Raw genomic sequence first — 20,172 nt, forward strand, 5'->3', positions numbered from 1 at the left:
TCTAAGATTATTCAAGAGTGTGCTCAGTAGATTTGAGCCATTCTTTATGCTCCTTGATTTCAGCGCAAAGCTCCTTGCGGTCGATGTCCTTGAATGCGTCAATAGCGAGATTGAGAACGCACAAAAGAGTATCCATATGACCCCATACAACTCCTTCGAAATCGACACCTGTTCTCTCTCTCATGCCTAAACCGTAGAGACGGTAACGGTTACCATTTTCATCCACTGTATCGAATTTGTTCTTCATTGTCCATGGATTTAATTTTGGCACGTTAGCATGCACAAAGATCATCTTTGGCTTCGGAAGTTTACCAATAGCTTCATAGTATTCATCACCCGATAACGTCTTTCGAAGTTCCTCCTTCTTCTTTTGCCAATTGTAATCCTCCACAGGATCAAACTGGCCCATGCCATTACCATTGAAATTATTGTCACGAATATTTCCCAATGCGTCCACGAACTTACCGACCTGATAATAGCTCTTGCTAGTCACGATAGTGGCGGCAAGGAATGTTTCCTTGTCTCCTTCTCCCTGTGCTCCCTGCGAGAAAAGTGGGTAGTAATGGGAAGGACCATAGTAATTGTAGTAGAGTGCCAATAGAAGTTCTTTCATGTGGGAATTCTTGGAAATCATAAGCTGTCCCGATTCAGACGATGGTTCGGGAATGGCACCTAGTCTTTCATGCAAAGGAATCTTATCAAGGTCAAGTGGCTCTTGATGAGATTGAGGGTGGTATTCGCCGTAAGTCTCGTCGTATTTTGGAAGCAATTCAGTTTGACTTAGCTTGACATTAGCAACCTTGAAATAATCAGGGGAGGTGGATCTCTTCCAGAAATCGGGCCAAACAATGAGACCAGTCGAGATGAAAGGTTCTTTTTGAATAAATGATCTGGAGCATAAGCAGCAACATTATCGCTATCCAATAATAAGACATTTTCAAAACTGGAAAGTAAAATCGCCAAGCATTTGTACTGATAACCACTAAATTCAAGCTTAGTTGCAGACAGTTGCTCACCTTTGAATTGCATTGGAAGGTAGATACAGCGAGCATTCATAGCAGGGAATACTCTAGAGCAAAGTTGAAGCTCATATTCATCGATCGTTGGAATCAAAATCTCGATTGGTAATGCACAGCCTTCAGCTCGCAAGGCACGAATTGAGAGCAAAGTCAACCAGTTGAACTTGCCACCCCCGACAAAGACGATACCATCGCCTGAATATAAACCAGCAGGAGCCTTCTCGGGAAACTTGTCGATGACATAATCGTGAGAGGTTTTGAGATCATTGAACTCTTTGTCTGAAAGCTCCAAGAATCCAGACAAATATGACTTTGAGTAAGTACGTAGACTTTCATCACGCATAACATATCTCTCGGCTATCATTTGACCGTTAGGATAAGATTGCTGCAAGACTGATTCAGGCTTGGCCAGTCTGACGATATTCAAGATACCATCGTAGAACTTCTGACCCTTCTCTAACCTCTGTTTATTTTCCTTCAGTTTTGTATAATAAGAACGAATGTACTCGAGTTTCCTCTTATCAGACTCGGGCAAATTAGTTGGTTGACCCGTCTTGGGTGATCCGGACGGATTCGATGCTTTGGGCTCGTACGGCTCCGAGGAAGACGAGGAAGGTTGCTGGCTACCCCAATTACAAAGAAACGAAGGAAGCCAACCACACGAGTCGTCTGGGTTCTTGACGGAGATCAAGGATGACAGAGCCTCCGAGTTCCAATCGAAGCTAAGCGTAAGGAGGAAAAGCACAACAAGCAGTAAGGCAAGACACAAAGTGGTGACAACGCGATGCCTTCTCGCAAGCCATCGGGCTCGAACCATTATAATGGAGATGAGATCCATTAAACAATATTACGCTGATGTAAGCGAATAGGGGTGTCTGATGGAGATGCAGATATGGGGCGGTATAAATAAGTGGGAGGCTTTAGGGTGGCATACGACTCGAACGCTTTTTTACCCTACCACTGGAGCAATGCGCGAAATCAGCAGGCGCGGAGCCTTTTTGTTAGTCGGGCGAAAAATAAAACCAAAAAAAAAAAAAAAAAAAAAAGGATACAATGGTACAGGTGCCTGGATTGTGAGGGCCTTTCAAAAGGCTAAAAATGTCAGGAAGAACAATGGCCAGGTCCGTATGGAAACCACTCATACCGCGCACGAAAATGGAAAAGCCTGCCGTTTGGCGTGGATCTGTAACTAACTTTAGCTGTGCGCCGCAGAGGCTATACTCTCTTTATATTTGCCTCGACAATGCGTAGTCAGTTACGGAAAAAAAAAAAAAAATGGAGTTCTAGGATGCTGGAAGCCTCTGTATGCCTCGTGGGGCAGATATTGTGGAAGGCGGGGATTGTCTATGCTTCGAGATTGTGGCATAATCTCTTATGTGTTCTGGACTTCACGGAAGAATGGCACACAGCTGAGGTCGCTATTCGTAAAGTCTGCATCAGGATTACAAGCACAGTTCTGATCCAAATAAGCTTTGCCTTGTGGACATTGTAGAAACGGTGAATGCAAGTATCCAATGTCTTGGAACCACCAAATTTCATCTTTTTTAAGAAGATGCGTGGCAGCAAGGGTATGGATCGGGGCATCGCCCCAACGTTCGTAGAAGAAACCACCCAATTGATCTAGATGGTCAAAGTAGCTCTGATATTGTGAAGATCGGAAGAAGTCTAAATCAGCGATTTCAAAGTTCAGCCAGAAATGGCACAAGTTGTAAGTTCCATCCGCGTTTTCAACAAAGCCTACCATATTGTTGTCTGGAAGGGTAACCTTGGAAAAGTATTGTTTGCTGATCTTCCAAAGCGACGTGATTGTATCACTGTATTCAAAGAGGGAGATGGTGAAACCATACTTCTTATCTCCTTCTCGCATGAACTTGAATACATCGTACTTGATATCACAATAGTACCTGACACCAGGCTCCAACCGCCAGTAGTACTTGTACGGACTCAAAAGCGGATGCTTATAAAAAAAGCCCAGAAAGTACCGGCACATGTTCTTGTAGCTTGTATTATCAGCCTTGTAGACGTTTTTGGCAAGCAAGGCTTGTTCGTTTTTTGCAACCACATCATGGTCTATCCATGGAGGAGAGCCCCACTGGTCGCTTGGAACCTGGCCAAAACTGATATTACCACCAGAGAGAGCCAGAGCTACCCCAATCATGAAAAACTCATCAAAAGGTTCATCATTGAGAAACACCCAATCGTGGCAGAACTGATAGTTGTACCTATCATTGATACTCTGCACCGTCTCTAGCAAAGCGTATAATTCGTCATTTCGACAAAGAACCAAGAAAGTAGCATTTTCCAGGGATCTTTGCTGGCAGCGGGCCGTTTTGTCGATGTGGACCTCCAAAGGAGTTAAGCTGTCCTGAGCAATTGAGACATGCTTCTCGAGATAATTTTCAAGATTCCTAACCGTATCCTCCAAAGGCTGGTTTTCTGGCCATACAAACGGAACAATGGGCACCAGCTGGTCATCTGTGAATCCACAAAACGTTCCTAGCACCCATGACACTAGGGCCAGCACGTATGCTAGGAAGAGCATGGAGACGGAAGTGAAGTGGGCAACTCTGATCCCATATATACAGAGCGCTCGAAGATTGCCAAGATCCTAGGGTTATGTACTGAAGGGCTGGGGGTTATGAGACACAAAAAGCAGGAGAAGCCTGGGGAGAAAAAAGTCCCTTTTAGTCGTTTACTACTTCCTTTTCTTGCCTTCCAAAACCATACTTCTATATCTTTGGATCTTAGATAGAAGGTTGCGCATGTTCGAACACAGCATGGAAGGGGGAGACCGAAAAAAAGAACAGATGGAAAAGAAGCGCCCCAGCGCCTAAATGTGTCTGCACTGGGGCCAACTCTTCCTGAGACACAGGGTCCATCAATTTTATACAAGCAACGGTGGAATTGATTTATGAAGGGTAGATTGTTCCTTAGAAAAGCTCCTTTTGGCGCCACTTTTTTCTTTCCGCCAAAATAAAAGACAATTTCGTTCTCGTTCTGTGTTTCCTTTAACTACCAATGCTCGTTTTACCTCTCGAGACCGGTCTTGTAATTTTTTTTTTTTTTTTTCTTCCTCTCGCTGAGGTCCACTCGTGGGCCCTGCCACCAGTCCCGCGCTGATATCAACCCATCTCATAATATATACTCTAAGTTTTAGTACTGCCCCAGGCTTCTTTTTTTTTTTCCCTCCCCTCCCCCTTAACAAACAACACACTTTCTTTCAAAGCCTGGCACGCATAGTACCATATCTCCCAATAAATCATCAATCTTCCATTTAAGTGCTGCCCAGCTGCTTCCCTCGAAAAGCCCCTGCCTGTCCTGATACTTACGTTGTTTAACCCAGCTTATAGCTCTTTCTCGCCTTACATGATTCTCCCTTCTGCTCTGCTACTGGCTTGCCTTGTACAATGGACCACATGAAGAGCCCCTTTCCCCTGTCTGAGCATGACTCAGATGGAAGACACCATGCTGCTGCTTCTGTTGTGGCAGATCCAGATTCCGATCAGGAAAGAGAAGTTACCCTGGTCACTGGAAGAAAGGCTGCCCGCTCCTTGATGTTGTTTCGAGGCGATGGCCATAATCTAGATGCCTTGATCAGTGACCATGAAAAGAGTGCCAATAGTGCTTCTGGACTGACAACTCCTAAGAGATCAGCCTCTCGTCGCAAGTCATCGTTGGTAAACAAGCCAGATAGCACTCAACCTGCGCTGGATTCACCTTCGTTGGAACCTGTTTCCTCGGCAACGTATATTCCTCATCATCCAGTGAAGCTCAAAGAAGGTCGCTTTGATGACATTGGCCTGCCCAGCCCAGATAGAAGTCTCCAGCATCTCATGGCCGACGTCGAATTCGATCGCGGCTCCGATGGTGATATCACCAGAATAAAGAAACGTACGCCTGAACGTCGTCCAAGCAAAAGGAATGCCAAAGTCAACTTTATAGGGCTTTCTAATGACACAGATGCTACGAATCCCAATAACCTACACAATGAGTTTTTGTCCTTGAGCCTCAATGCATCTGCTACCACCGACTCGGCATCCCTTCCTTCAGATCATAATCTCGACGGTGACACCAATACTATCGCGTCCATAAAATCCAATGAGGCATACCCATTGACTGTGGAGCTACGGCCTTTCAGAAATAAAGTGGGTGGTCATACTGCCATTTTCCGCTTTAGCAAACGTGCCGTCTGTAAAGCACTCATGAACCGTGAGAATGTTTGGTACGAGGCTGTGGAGAAGAGGCACCCAGAATTACTCAAATTTCTCCCAAAATACATTGGCGTGCTTAACGTACGTTATTCTAGCATTGTATCTGAAAACGCCAATTCCCCACAACTTCGGGTGGCTGATGATGATCCCAGTACGCAAGATGAAACTGTGATTCCTGGCTTGGAAGGTTCTGCTGACCAGCGCCAATGCAAATCGCTTGAGAAACGTCCAACGCTCAATGGAGACAAGCTGGGTCGCAGATCTCGACTCAGTGAGGATGGTCCTCCTCCTGAAGTATCGCTCGACGACAACTTACATATCATTCCTGACTTGTTACGTAAACACTACTCCAGCAGTGCTCCAAGTGTAAGCGCACTGGAGGAGATATCGTGTTCAATAGAAGGTCATCAGGACCACTTTTCATCTACCCCTCCAGAGAAGAGCGGCTATGATGCTAGCATCGGTTCAACGTCCGTCAACCAAGATTTGCAGGCTCAAATCATTCAGGAAGTTTTTGTACCACCTGGATCCAAGTCGGATGATATTTTCGAAATGGATCACGACGACATTGGCCATAATGATACATCTTCCGGTCACCTACTGGGTGATCACAGTTCGGATGCTGAACATCATCATGAACATAGCGACCACGAGCATGTTTTACGCAAACATACACGGTTCGAGAGATTCATTTTGCTTGAAGATTTAACTGCTGAGATGCAGCGGCCGTGTGCTCTTGATTTGAAAATGGGCACGCGTCAGTATGGTTTAGAAGCTACTGATGCTAAGCAAGCATCCCAACGCAAGAAATGTGCTACGACAACTTCCAGGGAGCTAGGAGTCCGCGTTTGCGGCCTTCAAGTCTGGGATAGATGCAAAGAAAAGTACTTCATGAGAGATAAATACTTTGGGCGTAAGCTTCACTCAGGCCTTCCATTTGCTAAAACATTAGCCAAGTTTCTTTATGACGGTATGTCTGCTTTCTCCATTGTCTGCAAGATTCCACACATAATCGAGCAGTTGGAAGCGTTGATCGATATTTTCGGCAATCTCTTGGGCTACAGGATGTACGGGCTGTCCGTGCTTTTGATGTATGATGGAGCAGGTTCTGAACACACGCAAGTCAAGGCTAATATCATTGACTTTGCACAAAGTGTGCTTGGAGATGAAACATCAATTCAGAGCTATCGTAAGCCTCCTGGCCATCCAAACAAGCCTGATATGGGCTACCTTCGTGGACTCAAGTCTATCAGAAGATATCTTAAAGTGATTTTCGAAATCATCACTGGTGATGAATATGACGCGATCACCAAGAGTAATAATATTGACGAGTACCTCCAGAAGAACCACGAGAGATTGAATGAGCCATACGAATGGGTGGAAGAGTTTGCCGAATCACAGGAAACAGCCGATGCCAACGACACGTTTGACATCCATTACGACGACCACGCTGACGATGACGATAATGTCTCGGAATAAAAGAATATAGAAATAGTAAATAATTCCCTGCTACGAAAAAAAAACTTACACAAAAAAGTACGTTACTTCTTTTTATTGTTCGACAAGTAAACGGTATGAAACAGTATACTCATCAAGATACTATTATATTAACAATCTTCACCACCACTTCAGAACAGGCAAGACCGATGCTAGGAGAAAAGTCAACATGCTTAGTCGGCGTTTCTCTTGGCCACCTTCTTGGCGTGAGAAGCCTGAGTACCGAAGACCTTCTTCTCTCTGTTCTTCTTCTGCTTTCTCTGCTGTCTAGAGCTCTTCTCGACCTTCTCAGCCAAGCCGTATCTAACCAATCTGTAGGTTGGCTCGAATCTCTTAGCGTCAGCGACAGACTGGTAGATCAAACCGAAACCGGTAGACTTTCCACCACCGAAGTGGGTTCTGAAACCGAAAACAGAGACAGCGTCCTTGTCAGCCTTGTACAAGTCAGACAACTTCTCTCTCAACTCGTCCTTGGAGACGTTAGCTCTGTTTGGGTGCAAGACGTCAATGACGAACTGTCTTCTGGCCAACAATGGGTTGGTGATAACCTTTCTAGTTCTGATAGTAACAGCGTCACTCTGTTATGTTAGTAAAGATGCTTTCATTAAAAAGGGGGAGTCTTCTCATTGGCCTTGGAGCAGGGTTGTTGGAATGGGACATGGAATGTCAAATCAGACATGGACATTTTTTTATCAGATAACATGGACGTTGTAATATTCTGGATTCTCTGCTCCTATGGCTTTGGGGACTTTTATTATATGGCTTCACATACCATCTTGTTGATACTGGTTAAAGTTGTGGAGACGAAAGGATGAAAAAATTTCTCACTAGCACTTTTTTTCGTTTTCCCTAGGTAGGAGGTACTGCGCTCAATCGCCAGTGCGGGAGAAGATGGCACTGTGTACAGGAGTCACTGACATTTGTGACAGTCACACCACGCACGTGAGCGTTCCCATCCAGTGTCCCCATACATAGACGAGTCTGGTGTTGATAGAAAATGGTATAAAAGTAAGAAATAGGTTTTTGGGGTGGTAGTATGATAAATGCTACGTTTAATATAGCGGGATGTTGGTTGTGGATGTCTTTGATGATTGGGTATTCAAGCGGTGGTGGTAAGCTTTGGCTGCGAAAGACTATGAAGCTGTGGCAGTGATAGAATAGGAGGGTAGTGAGTAAATGTGTGATTCTATGAATGGAATGGAGCCTCTCAGGCTCTTAGACTTCGTTGTATGCGATAACTGTTAGACATTTGTGTTTCTCGGAAGGAGTGTCTGTCCACTATGAGAAGGGGATCTCCTGTAGCATTGTCTTACGAGAAGGACAGAGCCAGTGAATGAAAGAAATCATAGGCACATACCTGGTAAAACCTTGGAAAAGTCACTTAGTAGTATAACTATAGTCATAGCCATGGTTCCTCCGAACTTAAGTTGGAGTGGCTTTTGATAACCATGTTTCTCAATTTCGCAGCCATTTCCATTGGTATCCTACATCGCTACTCTCTTCTTAAATGGATCATGAATATATTCTGGTCATTGCTTATATAGATCAGGCGAGAACTCTCATTCTGACGGCCTTGGTCTGGGTGTAGTTGTCCAAGACTTCCTTACCCATCTCTCTGCCCATACCAGAGCTGCCGAAACCACCGAATGGAACCATTGGGTGGAAATCGTTGTAGGTGTTGACCCAAACGGTACCGGCCTTGAGTCTTCTGGCAACATCGTGACAGACGTGCACGTTCTCAGACTGAATACCAGCAGCCAAGCCGTACTCGGTGTCGTTAGCCAAACGAACAGCTTCGTCAACAGTCTTGAACTTGTGGACAGTGATAACTGGACCAAAGATCTCCTCAGTGACAATCTTCATCTTCTCAGTGACATCGCCGAAGATAGTTGGCTTAATGAAGAAACCCTTACCGTCAGATCTCTCACCACCAGACAACAACTTAGCACCCTCAGCCTTACCAGACTCAATGTACTTCAAGATCTTGTCCAATTGGTTCCAAGAGTTCTGGGCACCTTGCAAAGTGTCCTCAGCAAATGGGTCACCAACCTTAACGGCCTCAGCAGCAGCAACAAACTTAGAAACAAACTCATCGTAGATACCCTCCTGGATGTACAAACGGGAACCAGCACAGCAGACTTCACCGGAGTTGTAGAAGATACCAGTGATGACGTTCTTGATAGCGTTCTCGACGTTGGCGTCGTTGAACACAATGTGAGGAGACTTACCGCCCAATTCCAAAGTAACCTTCTTCAAGGTACCGGCACACTTGGACATGATAGCCTTACCAGTGGCAGTGGAACCAGTGAAGGCAACCTTCTTGATAGCAGGGTGGTCAGTGATAGCGTTACCGGTGATCTTACCGAAACCATTGACAACGTTCAACACACCTGGTGGAAGAACGTTGTTCTCCTTAAGCAAGCTACAGAAATATAAGGCAGACAATGGGGTGGTTTCGGAAGTCTTCAACACAACAGTGTTGTTGGTAACAAGGGCAGGGGCAACCTTCCAGGTGAACATCAACAATGGGAAGTTCCATGGAATGATTTGACCGCAAACACCGAGAGGCTCTCTTCTGGTGTAGTTGAAGTGGCTGTCACCGGATTCAATGACAGAACCCAAGAGCTTGTCGGCCCAGCCGGCGGTGGATCTGAAGATACCAGCACAAAGGGCAATGTCACCTCTGGCGTTCATAAGGGACTTACCGTTATCCAAGGCCTCAATGTGAGCCAAGGTTTCGGCATTCTCATCAATCAAGTCAGCCATCTTGTTCAAAGCAGTGGCTCTGACAGAAGGATCAGAGCCAGACCAGCCACCTTCGAAAGCAGCCTGAGCGGCCTTGACAGCATTGTCAATGTCCTCCTCTCTGGCCTCGTAAACGTGGGTGACTTCCTCCTCGGTGGCAGGAGAGATAACCTCAAAGGTCTTCTTCTGCACTGGGTGAACAAACTCGTTGTTGATGAACAAACCAGTAGGTTGCTCATAAGAGGTGCCGTTTGGCAACTTAACAGGCACCGTCAATGGCAAATTGGAGTAGTTTCTGGCCCCGGAAGCAAAAGCTCCAGCGCCGTTTCTGTATGTGTGTTTGAGAGAGTGTCTAAGCATTGAGACGACTATGACAACAGACTTTAAAAAAAAGAGGAATTCCAAGCTTTGGAGGGAACTAGCTTCTACTTATATAATCGCATCCCTACCTGTGGGGTACCATTACTTTGTTAGGAGCGTTTTCTCCTCTGTTGCTTCAGGCTTCGGGTCATACAGGAGACTTTCCTGTAGGACGCAACTCTGTGCCTAAGACCGAGAGGAGTTTGGGTACTCCGAGAAATGCCATAAGAAAAAAGAGGTGCTACCCAAAAAGGGGTACCCAGCATTCTCCACTGGCACCACCAAATAAGCTATATTTTTTTGATTACCATAATCTACCAAAGCCGATCTACCCTGGCCTTTGATTTCTACATTCCACGAAGCTTACTATCCCGATGATAACGGATACTTGCTGAATGGCTGCAAACTCTGCAGGAAGTGAATAGCGGTTACAGACTAGCAAGCTCAGACAACCTTTCGAGAATAAGACGTGGTACTGGAAGGCTTCTGTTCTGGATCGAGCAAGAGAAAAATAAACCCGCCGTTTTTTCACCTTCAAATCGGCTATTTCTAAAACCGAAAGGAAATGTACCCTGTGTCCGAGGTGTAAACCTTCCCTTGCGAAGGAATCTAAGACCGGGCGCCAGCCATAAAATGCCTTACTGGCTCCGCAAGGCAAACGCCGAGTGGAACTCCAGTTGGGCCCCCCAAGTGGCTGTAAAGTTAATGCGAGACCGAAACGCAACGCGGTTTGTGACCAAAAGACCTCATCCAAAATACATGAAACGCCGGTGCTTGGTAAAGGCTCGTGGGGGCCGCGCCGGACTTTGGCACCATGACGGTGCCCCACAGAGGGTACAGAGGGCACAGAAGGTTTTTTTGGTGGGAGGTGAATTGTAGGTGTGCATTTTGTAGTGGATGGGTTCAGTGAGGATGGGAGAGGGTGCGCTGGGTTGTTCCTTTTGGTGGTTGGTGTGAGGGTATAGTGGTTATGCTTATTAAGCGTTCTGCAGACGTCACTTGGTGGACATGTATGGTGGAAAAGGAATGGGTGGTGGGTTGGACGGTGGTCATAGGGTGAAGTGAAGGGTAGGCAAGGGACGGTTAGAAGTGTTTGGTGGTGGGTTCCTATGGGTATCTACAGTGGATGGATATACGCTTTGGCTGCGAAAGTACTGGGATGGGTGAATCTTGAGTTCGGCGAAAGCCGATACTCCAGGAAGCAAACCAAACAAGGTATAACGAAAAGACAGAAGTCTTCAAAATTGATTCTATTTATGAATTTTGTCACTTCCTTGCACCCTTGCTTATCTATGATAGCTGGCTCCTTCAGACCTCCTCCTCATCTCCAGTCTCATAGTCCTGCATCAGTCTTACACATCTTTGGTATCGTCTCCATGTCCCAAACCTGGATCAGAGGGCCTATATGTGGCATCGACAACTGTCGATCAAGGCTATATAAGTCTTATGCCGGTAGAAAAATATGCCAGTATGGTCATGTGGTGGAGGGAAACGTCGAGTTCGCCGAAGACGACGGTGATGCTTATACTCAGACAAGAAGAATCAATCTTCTGATCAACGACACTGGTTTCGGTTCCAGTGTATCTACATCTGCTGTACCTACTCAGGCTTCCACTCCTACATTACTGTCTCGTTTGTACGGTAAGGACGCCAGGGCTTTGCACTACAAGGCAGCACAGCATGTTCTCCAGAAGATTGTACCTCTAGTGGTGAAGGAATTCTATCCAGCAGACCCCCTGTTTCTACAGAACGTATCGTTACTTACAAAAGTGTTTTGGGTTAGGTTCTGTAAGAGGTTCCATGAAGTCACGTCTCCAACGACGCTAGACTTGTACGTTCTCATATACCTCGCCATGCGACAAGTGAACCAGCATCCTATCTACGTTGACGATTTCCTTTCGTTACTTCGACACAACAAAACGCCTTACCTAAATGCTGCTTCACTCATACCACAGCATTACTTACGGCAAACGAATTTGGCTGTGAGGTTGTTCTCTGCCTCGTCAATCCCGATCAACAACCACTTCTACTTGAAAATTGCCCTGCTAGCCCTCGTGGTGGCGCCAATAGAGCTCTGGAAGACTCCGCTAGAACACTTCTATCCTGGAGCATTCAGGGTATTTACCGATCTTTCATTCAAGGACGCCCCGCGTCTTCTTACCATGTTCCATAGAATCGGCTTTCGTATCACCGAAGGAACTTTTCTGTCGACTTGGAAACAGCATAGCACACTTCCCGAGACCCAATACGTTGCACTATTGGCTTTAATTATTAAAATCTACTTTACTGCCGCTCCTGAAGTGCCCCAATTGGAACAGTGGAAACAACGTTTGAAAGAACAATCGTCTTGCATTCCGTGCTTTGATACACAGCACCATTCCATGAACATTTCTACTGCATTAGATATGTCCTCAGATGACACATCGAAATACTTTGACTGGATTCAAAGTAACCTTATTCCGGATAGTCGAAAGCAGGCTGATAATGACGAAGTACTGCTTACAACCAAAAAGCTCTACAAAATCTTCCCTCTTGACGAGATAGATGATACTGCCGAGCTTTTCTCTGCCCCTAGTGAATCTCTTATTGACTTAACCAAGAACACTTTAACTGTGCAAGATATTTTGTCAATGGAGGAGAGCCTCATAGATTACTTTAACACGCGGTTTGGCTTCACCAACAAAACACTCACTGAAGCAGTCGAACGCATGGAGAAGAGATTTTATAAAACACTCAAAGCAGATGGAGCGATTATAAAATAATCATCATAGCATTAGCATTCGTCGAATCGACTATTTGCACCCATTCAGCATATCTACATAGCTACATATAACCATCGCGCATAATAAACAGTTCATCATAATACAATAACAAACAGTCTAAATCGTATAGGCCATGCTGACATCCAATAATGGAGAGGCCAAAGCAGGCGACGACGATGAATTACTAAACGCCACAGATCATTCCCAGCATGACGCTGTTCTGGCCGATGAAGGGAACGAATCCAGTTACTCCCGACTGACCACACCAGGGTACGGCAGCGACTCAGATGGTGGAACATACTCTGGACAAAGACCACAGCTCAATCCCGGTCAAGCAGTTAAAAGAACTAGAGCAGACCGAGAAGAAAGTGAAGAATATGATCCTAGTAACCCCATGGGAATTGAACGAGAGAGATATAAGAAACGAGTTCCTGCGAAAGTCATAGATCGTTTATGGACCAAACTAGAGCCCGAGCAGTTCAGATCTCTAGACAATCTTTTCAATGTGGCTCTTAATAAGTCGCTAGAAAGATATAAGGGGAGTGCCAACGAACACTATAAGGTTGCAGAAGCACAACGAGTGTTATCACATCATTGGGCCAGTGAGAAACTACCGAAATCCTTCTTGGCTAGGCTTAAGATGACTAAGCTACCGCCTGTCAAGTCATTGCAAGTGAGAATGAGAGGCGCCAAAGCGGAGGAGTACGATCTTCTTGATATTGATCAGGCTCAGCGTAAGAAAGCCATGTACGAGGCATACCTACTGGCAGAGAACCAGCAGCTTCAGGAGCTACAAGCATATCATAAGTCAATTAAAAAGGCATTTGATGAAGATTCAAAGTATTTGGAGGAGTTCAAGAAGACTACTGCGTCCATTCAAGCACAGACCACACGGGAGACCGAGGAAAAGAAGAAGCTATTCCATCTTGACGTTCCTCATGCAGCTGACGACATCAATCTCAGTAATATACCAACACCCATTCCGGATAATCTTGCGAGTGCTTCTTTCAATCCAAACAAAGACTCTGATGTGAAACAGTTACTAGGAGGCATAATGGCCAAGATCGACGAGAAAGCGCCACAACAGAAATTATCCGAGCTTCTTGGGATATGTGATGAGCTCGACGAATTTCAAAGTAAATTCGACGATGGAAGGTTCTTTCGCATGCTGTGATCTAATCAATCGACACTGATCCAGAAGACTGTGATCAAGTACTTGCCCGAGTCTTCACCCTTCACCTCAAAGCTATAATAACCATCTTTCTTAGGCTCCCAAATGGCACCTACGGAAGTCTTGACTTTCAAGTCTGCTTCCACAGACTCCCCAGCAGCAACGCTAGTTACCAGAATAAGGAACTTGTGCTTTGAGCTCTTCGTGCTGAAAGCTTCAGCAAGCTTGCCCGTGAAGACATTGACATCCTCAATGCTACTCAAATGCTCTTTAAGAGTTTCTTGAACAAACTCAGCAGCAAGAGGACTCTCGGTGTGGTCAGATGAAGCTGTAACTTTTATGGACATGGTGGTAGCTTTAAAGTTAGACATATAGTTCGGGTGCGGACTAAATGTATTTGCCGGTCTCCACACATTGCCGGTTCCGCGAAACGGACTCAGCTAGGCCATTATATTCGGGTAAAAGCGAATCCCAATATCATTGGGCTTTAAAGCGAAGATGAAGTGACGTTTGTCAGAACTATCCGATTAACCATATTATTTTATTCTTTTGTCATATTGCATTCTGGTGTTCCTTCCATAAACAGCGGTCCCTGCAGAAGATACAGAAGCGACGCGCTCAATTCTTGGTGCGGAACAATGTTGAAAAAGAGAAATCCACCTACTTATCTGCAACGATAATAATAGAGACTGCTGTTCAGCTGCAATGCCATTCTGGAGAAAAAGTGCACAGAATGACGAGAGCAATAGCTCTCAGGAACCAGACAACACCTCCTTATCCTCGAGGGCAACATCAGTCTCTTCTAGCGCTCAAAAGAAGGGCCTCATCAAGCGCCATGTGCCTTTTGAGGCTCCAGTGAACCCTATTAAGCCGCCAGTGTTTGATCTTACGAAGGAGCAGGAGGCCAAGTATGAAGAGGTGTTGAAATTTTTCAAAGAATATGTCAAGAAGGAGATTCCCGTGTCTGACTCCGCCAACGCCGAAACCCATCCAATACTTGATGAAGAAAAAGCCTGGCTCACCAAAGAATGTTTCTTGCGGTACTTGAGAGCTACCAAATGGAAAGTGGAACCTACCATCAAACGTATTAAGGATACTATGGTCTGGAGAAGAACCTTTGGTGTTGTTGTTGTTCCTGGTCATAGCGACCCAAGGAAAATTATAACCCCAGAGCTTGTGGAAGCTGAAAACGTCACTGGTAAGAACCTTATTGTGGGTTACGATAACGATAACAGACCTTGCTTATACCTTAGAAACGGTTACCAAAACACTTCAGCATCGTTGAGACAAGTGCAACACTTGGTGTTTATGTTAGAAAGAGTTATACAGTTCATGCCACCTGGCCAGGACGGACTAGCATTATTGATTGACTTCAAAGCAGCTCCAGCTCACTTGAATCTTTCTTCCAAATTCCCTTCCCTCAGCATTTCCAAACAAGTTTTACATATCTTACAGAATCACTATCCCGAAAGATTGGGACGTGGTCTTTTTACCAATATTCCATGGATTGGGTACACATTCTTTAAGGTCGTGGGCCCCTTTATTGACCCATACACCCGCCTGAAGACGATTTATGACCAACCTTTCGAGAACTTTGTTCCTAAGGAACAGCTTGATAAAGAGTTTAACGGTATGCTCGACTTCGAATATATTCACGATACCTACTGGAAGGAGATGAACCGCATGGCTGAAGAAAAATATGAACATTACAAGGCCAACTTTGCCAAACTTGGTGGAGAGATTGGCTTGAGCGAATACGATTTGAGACGGCAACACGAAGAGTCAGCATAGACTCGATTCACGATATTTATTGAAATGCATATTCATTCTTTAGAGAACACTTGATTTAACCTAGCCTCACAAAAGACTTCATCCTATTCATTTTTTTTGCAGCCATTATGGTTAGCTCATATGCGTCCCACGACTTCTCCTGCATCACAAACTCATTAATTGATTCAAGCTCACCTGCATTTGAAGACACAAATATTTATACCCTCTATCGTTTCAAAGTGCCCTGCTCCAGCCATGGCTGATACATATTCCTTAACATTCATTGCACATGGTCCTGCTTTGACCAATGAAGATCAACAACAAATAGAGAAGTTTGCAACTGTCACAGCGAACTTGCAGATCCTTGGGAAACATGAGCTCTCGAAAAACAGAGTCATAGATTTTGAGGTATCTACTACAACGCCAGATTTGGTCCAGAGGTTGATCAGCAATGAAAATGATAGGCTCAAACCTGCTTATGATACTTTCTTTCAGAAAACTTCCGATAGACAAGACAAGAAATTATTTATCTTTGACATGGACTCGACTTTGATCTATCAAGAGGTGATCGAGTTGATCGCAGCATACGCCAACATCGAAGACAAGGTCGCCGAAATCACCGAAAGAGCTATGAATGGCGAGTTAGACTTTAACGATTCTTTGCGTGAACGTGTGCTTCTCTTAAAAGGAATCGACGCATCTACGCTATGGGACGAGTTGAAGCTTAAGCTTCAGATCACCAATGGTGCCAGGGAACTTTGCAAAGCTTTGAAAAAATTGGGGGTAGTCATGGGAGTTTGTTCTGGTGGCTTTACTCCATTGGCCTCTTTCATTAAAGAACAGCTTGGATTGGACTATGCCTATGCCAACAACTTAGGTGTGGATGATTCCAATAAGTTGGATGGTACCACCTTTGGACCAGTTGTTAATGGTGACATGAAGGCACAATTATTGCAAGACATTGCTGCAAAGCATGACATTGACACGAACTCTGCCGTTGCCGTGGGTGATGGTGCCAATGACTTGAAAATGATGAGTGTGGCTGGTTGGGGTGTTGCTTGGAACGCCAAACCTAAGGTCCAGAAGGAGGCACCTTGCTGCCTCAATACTAAGTCATTGCAGGACATTTTGTACATCATGGGCTTCGATGATGAGTCCATTAAAAAGCTTATAGAGTAATCTAGACGAAATCCACGATCGTGCCTCTTACGGCACCCATTATACCGTTAAAAAGTAGCACATCCTGGCCAACAGTAAGCGAACTTTTAGTTATGCTTCCCTCGTAGATGTAGCTCTTGCGGATTAGCATCTTTCTAGCAACTCCACATAAACAACCTGTTGTCAATTGAGGAGTTACCCACTGGCCATTCTCATTTTTCACCGCTATGTTCGTGATGGATCCCTCCATAACCTCATTGGCAGTATTGAACAAGATAACCTCTTCTTTTCCAGGCCTAAGACCGGGAAGTGACCTGTTTCTAGCATTAGTGTAAACGTCTCTTTGGGTAGTCTTGAAGGATGTGAATGGGGACGCCAAGGCAGGCTCTGAGTTCACATACAAGTCATATCTGTCTGAGATAGGGAAATCCTCCCCAAGACCATCTAGCAAATTAGGTCTTATAGGAGTTTCATGTAGCTCAACTATAACTTCACCGTTCAATTTGAGTAAAAGTCTAACTTTCATGGGCAAGTCGAGCCTTACCTGGGACTCGAACAATGAATTCCTGAGTTGATCAAATATAAACTTCTCGGTGATTTCATATGGAAATAGGTCCTCCACAAGCTTTTCGTGCTTCAATGATGAGGTAAAGAAGTCTGCCGTGAACTGGAGACGTTCAATGTGGTCGGCGAACAAGAAGAAGTTGGCTTTCTTAACGTCACCTACAGTTTCTGGAACCTTACGCGTTAAGCTGGGATCATAACGAATGGTGGATAAGATCTGGAGCCCTTCTTGGTCAAGCTTATATGGATCGAACGGAAGCAGGTCAATGAAGCTTCGGTAAGCGGTTGGTTCTGTGCTTATAGCGGTATCAGTCATGACGTAGATGTAATATGAAACTCGCTGGGTGCGAAATAGTACGTAGGCTACATGAGGTTGGAGAGGATCGCAATCATTAGTGAGTTTCTATTAGCTATTATACATTTAATATGGTCTAAATCTCTTCTTCTCCTTCATGGTCTTGATTCTCTCCTGGTCTTGCTTGAACTTCTGGAGCAAATCGTTCATCTCGTTCTTCTTCTTTTCTCTCAATTGGAATCTGTAGAAGTCCTCCTTCTCCTTCTTCTTAAGCTTCTTGTTTGCCTTTTCTAGCCCAACAGTACCTGCAAGTTTCTGCTTGCCCAAGATACCGGCCTTTGTCTTTCTATGGGATCCAACAACCAAAGTGAATCCATCCTCATCTACAACCTCTGTGCTTCTCTTCAAGTCCTCCATCAGCTCCTGTTCAGCTCTGTTAAAGTCTGCCAATGCTGTAGCAACTGATACTGACAATTGTGCTGGGTCTAAGATCTGGTTTTGGTATTTCTCTTGGAAGAACGCAGAGCCAAGCGATGGAACAGGCCAGTTGGTGACCTTAGCGTCATTAGACAACTTTTTCAATGCGTTGAATGCTAGTTGGAAGGATGATTTGTCGATAAATGTGATGATGGCACAGTTTTTCGGAAGCTTTTCGGCGATCTCTTTGGTAACATTATCGTTCTCAAATTGAAGGTCTGACGTTAGTTTGGTAAGATCGACGTAAAAATCCTCTTGAAGGTCTGTAAGAATGCTAGGAATAAATGACTCGACAGTAGCACCAATAGCCACTTGCTGGAAGTACTTTTTGATTACCAGATGGTTCGTCTGGATGGGTAAGTTAAAGGCGAACAATGAACGGCCAGAGAGCTGCTGTGCTGCCTGGTTCCCTTTAATCTCGTGCTTTCTAAAATAAAGATACAGCGTGCCTGTACTATCCGGTAGTCTAAGCGGGAGCACCTGGAATCCCTTAATTTCTTTAACTGGCATGCTTGGAGTCTATGAGGAAGAAGTGATGGAGGGCTTAAAAGAAGAGCCTTTTCAGAGCGATGTGGTGACTCAATGCAGGTCGAGCTATCTGGAGGGTAGCCAGACGTTTTGACTATGAGCTACTAAAGAGTAAGAGGCTCTAATTTGAGGACTTAGCTAGTTTTTTGCTGATTAGTGAAGAAAAATCTTTTTTAGTTTTTCATCGTTTTCTGTGTGTCGCTTTTTAAGACCTTGGAAGCCGTACGATGATTCGCAGTACTTACTGGGTATACCCATGGCAAGCAATATGGATAATACCAGCCCACTAAATACCTTGAATCACTTTCTTATATTGCTCTGAGAGTCTTTTGAAAAGTTATGGAACTTACAATTGAGCTTTAGCCCGTCATGTTCGTCCTGTAAGACCCAACTTCTTCCGAAGAGCGACCAAACTAGCGGTAATACGGCAACTACTTGGTCTTCAAACCTACAAACCAACAATTTTTAACTTAAATTATCCTAGTTTTTGTCCATTTTTGTCCCTCCTGTCTTTTTTAGACCTGGTGAACTCCATCTGGAAGTAGCTTGATCTGGCTCTTCATACAGGCGCGATGTTTACTTTCTGATATCAGGAAAACAGGATAAAGAGAACTACTTGAACAAGATGGAGATTAGCAAAGGAAGAAAGAAAGACTCGATAGAGCAGTTTATTGAGCTGCCGCAAATCATTCTAGATACTAGCCTTTCACAGCTCCGCTACATGATCCTCATCGAGGGGCTTGCGGTTCCTGATGGCTATGATCAATGTCCATACAGAGCCCACGTCTGGTCCATCTTATGCAGAGTCCCTGTTTATCCTGTTAATAAATATGCAAAGTTGATATCAGAAGTCCCGGCAAAGTTATCTCCAGAACTATATCGCAAGATAAAAAATGATACATTCAGAACATTGATGAACGACAAGGCCTTCCATGGCAAAGTCAGTGAGGAGTCACTAACCAGAATCCTTCTGGCGGTCGCCATCTCTAGGCCTGATAATAAAGTCGGTTATGTTCAAGGAATGAATGTTTTGTTAGCGCCTATTGCATTTTCCTGTCATCGAAGCGAGCCCCAGGCTTTCGCTTTGCTCCACCACTTGGTCAACGAACAGCTTCCATTATATGTCACAGCAAACCTCGATGGCGTCCATACTGGCCTAAGTCTCGTGGATGTGGTTCTTCGAATCATTGATCCAGTGTTGAGCGAATATTTAGACTCCAAGTTTCTCAAAGCTGAGATTTATGCCTTTCCATCCGTCTTGACATTATGCGCATGTACACCAACACTTAATTCCCTTATAAAGCTATGGGATTTCTTATTTGCATATGGTACTCACATGAACATTCTATTCGTGGTAGCACAGCTTATCATGAGCAGATCAGCTCTTCTTGAATCCCCACAACCTATGAAGTTATTGCGTAACTTTCCTCCTTTGAAAGAAAACGATATAATCAAACTAAGCCTTAGTTTCATCCCAGTGCTTCCGAAGGAATTATACAGCTTAATCGCAAGACACGGTTTCGACCCGGCTGTTCCCCATCAACTTAAACACTTTATGGCTAACATGAAAAATGCGTCGCCTCCTCAAAGTAATCCACGCAAATAATCTTCATGG

The 20,172-nt window shown here is 44.7% G+C and overlaps 13 protein-coding genes across 13 annotated transcripts; 6 read left to right on the forward strand and 7 right to left on the reverse strand. All coding sequences in view use genetic code 12, as the record gives it.

Annotated features, from left to right (window-relative positions):
- Positions 1 to 7: 7 nt before the first annotated feature.
- MNN21 (alpha-1,2-mannosyltransferase MNN2) lies at positions 8 to 1,836 on the reverse strand (the record flags this gene model as incomplete). Its single annotated transcript, XM_025486883.1, has 2 exons — positions 8 to 799; positions 856 to 1,836. The coding sequence occupies 2 exons, from the start codon at positions 1,834 to 1,836 to the stop codon at positions 8 to 10; spliced, it is 1,773 nt and encodes a 590-aa protein (XP_025340331.1).
- Positions 1,837 to 2,391: 555 nt separating this feature from the next.
- Positions 2,392 to 3,561, reverse strand: MNT3 (Mnt3p; the record flags this gene model as incomplete). Its single annotated transcript, XM_025486884.1, has 1 exon — positions 2,392 to 3,561. One exon carries the CDS (start codon positions 3,559 to 3,561, stop codon positions 2,392 to 2,394), a length of 1,170 nt encoding a protein of 389 aa, XP_025340332.1.
- Positions 3,562 to 4,426: 865 nt separating this feature from the next.
- KCS1 (inositol polyphosphate kinase) lies at positions 4,427 to 6,709 on the forward strand (the record flags this gene model as incomplete). The annotated part of the gene is made up of 1 exon (XM_025486885.1): positions 4,427 to 6,709. The coding sequence occupies one exon, from the start codon at positions 4,427 to 4,429 to the stop codon at positions 6,707 to 6,709; it is 2,283 nt and encodes a 760-aa protein (XP_025340333.1).
- Positions 6,710 to 6,900: 191 nt separating this feature from the next.
- On the reverse strand, positions 6,901 to 7,647 carry RPS24 (40S ribosomal protein eS24; the record flags this gene model as incomplete). The annotated part of the gene is made up of 2 exons (XM_025486886.1): positions 6,901 to 7,305; positions 7,633 to 7,647. 2 exons carry the CDS (start codon positions 7,645 to 7,647, stop codon positions 6,901 to 6,903), a joined length of 420 nt encoding a protein of 139 aa, XP_025340334.1.
- Positions 7,648 to 8,272: 625 nt separating this feature from the next.
- Positions 8,273 to 9,832, reverse strand: ALD5 (aldehyde dehydrogenase (NAD(P)(+)); the record flags this gene model as incomplete). Its single annotated transcript, XM_025486887.1, has 1 exon — positions 8,273 to 9,832. The coding sequence occupies one exon, from the start codon at positions 9,830 to 9,832 to the stop codon at positions 8,273 to 8,275; it is 1,560 nt and encodes a 519-aa protein (XP_025340335.1).
- A 1,292-nt stretch (positions 9,833 to 11,124) lies between these two features.
- On the forward strand, positions 11,125 to 12,594 carry CXQ85_003238 (uncharacterized protein; the record flags this gene model as incomplete). Its single annotated transcript, XM_025486888.1, has 1 exon — positions 11,125 to 12,594. One exon carries the CDS (start codon positions 11,125 to 11,127, stop codon positions 12,592 to 12,594), a length of 1,470 nt encoding a protein of 489 aa, XP_025340336.1.
- A 133-nt stretch (positions 12,595 to 12,727) lies between these two features.
- On the forward strand, positions 12,728 to 13,710 carry CXQ85_003239 (uncharacterized protein; the record flags this gene model as incomplete). Its single annotated transcript, XM_025486889.1, has 2 exons — positions 12,728 to 13,632; positions 13,671 to 13,710. The coding sequence occupies 2 exons, from the start codon at positions 12,728 to 12,730 to the stop codon at positions 13,708 to 13,710; spliced, it is 945 nt and encodes a 314-aa protein (XP_025340337.1).
- Positions 13,711 to 13,773: 63 nt separating this feature from the next.
- CXQ85_003240 (uncharacterized protein) lies at positions 13,774 to 14,112 on the reverse strand (the record flags this gene model as incomplete). The annotated part of the gene is made up of 1 exon (XM_025486890.1): positions 13,774 to 14,112. The coding sequence occupies one exon, from the start codon at positions 14,110 to 14,112 to the stop codon at positions 13,774 to 13,776; it is 339 nt and encodes a 112-aa protein (XP_025340338.1).
- Positions 14,113 to 14,470: 358 nt separating this feature from the next.
- On the forward strand, positions 14,471 to 15,556 carry PDR17 (Pdr17p; the record flags this gene model as incomplete). Its single annotated transcript, XM_025486891.1, has 1 exon — positions 14,471 to 15,556. The coding sequence occupies one exon, from the start codon at positions 14,471 to 14,473 to the stop codon at positions 15,554 to 15,556; it is 1,086 nt and encodes a 361-aa protein (XP_025340339.1).
- A 234-nt stretch (positions 15,557 to 15,790) lies between these two features.
- On the forward strand, positions 15,791 to 16,714 carry SER2 (phosphoserine phosphatase; the record flags this gene model as incomplete). The annotated part of the gene is made up of 1 exon (XM_025486892.1): positions 15,791 to 16,714. One exon carries the CDS (start codon positions 15,791 to 15,793, stop codon positions 16,712 to 16,714), a length of 924 nt encoding a protein of 307 aa, XP_025340340.1.
- Positions 16,715 to 16,837: 123 nt separating this feature from the next.
- CXQ85_003243 (aminodeoxychorismate lyase) lies at positions 16,838 to 17,573 on the reverse strand (the record flags this gene model as incomplete). Its single annotated transcript, XM_025486893.1, has 2 exons — positions 16,838 to 16,870; positions 16,893 to 17,573. 2 exons carry the CDS (start codon positions 17,571 to 17,573, stop codon positions 16,838 to 16,840), a joined length of 714 nt encoding a protein of 237 aa, XP_025340341.1.
- A 105-nt stretch (positions 17,574 to 17,678) lies between these two features.
- Positions 17,679 to 18,539, reverse strand: CXQ85_003244 (uncharacterized protein; the record flags this gene model as incomplete). Its single annotated transcript, XM_025486894.1, has 1 exon — positions 17,679 to 18,539. The coding sequence occupies one exon, from the start codon at positions 18,537 to 18,539 to the stop codon at positions 17,679 to 17,681; it is 861 nt and encodes a 286-aa protein (XP_025340342.1).
- Positions 18,540 to 19,182: 643 nt separating this feature from the next.
- BUB2 (Bub2p) lies at positions 19,183 to 20,163 on the forward strand (the record flags this gene model as incomplete). The annotated part of the gene is made up of 1 exon (XM_025486895.1): positions 19,183 to 20,163. The coding sequence occupies one exon, from the start codon at positions 19,183 to 19,185 to the stop codon at positions 20,161 to 20,163; it is 981 nt and encodes a 326-aa protein (XP_025340343.1).
- Between the last annotated feature and the right edge of the window lie 9 nt (positions 20,164 to 20,172).

This window comes from Candidozyma haemuli, assembly GCF_002926055.2.
Source record: "Candidozyma haemuli strain B11899 chromosome Unknown E_2014730914, whole genome shotgun sequence".
NCBI classification, from domain to species: domain Eukaryota; kingdom Fungi; phylum Ascomycota; class Pichiomycetes; order Serinales; family Metschnikowiaceae; genus Candidozyma; species Candidozyma haemuli.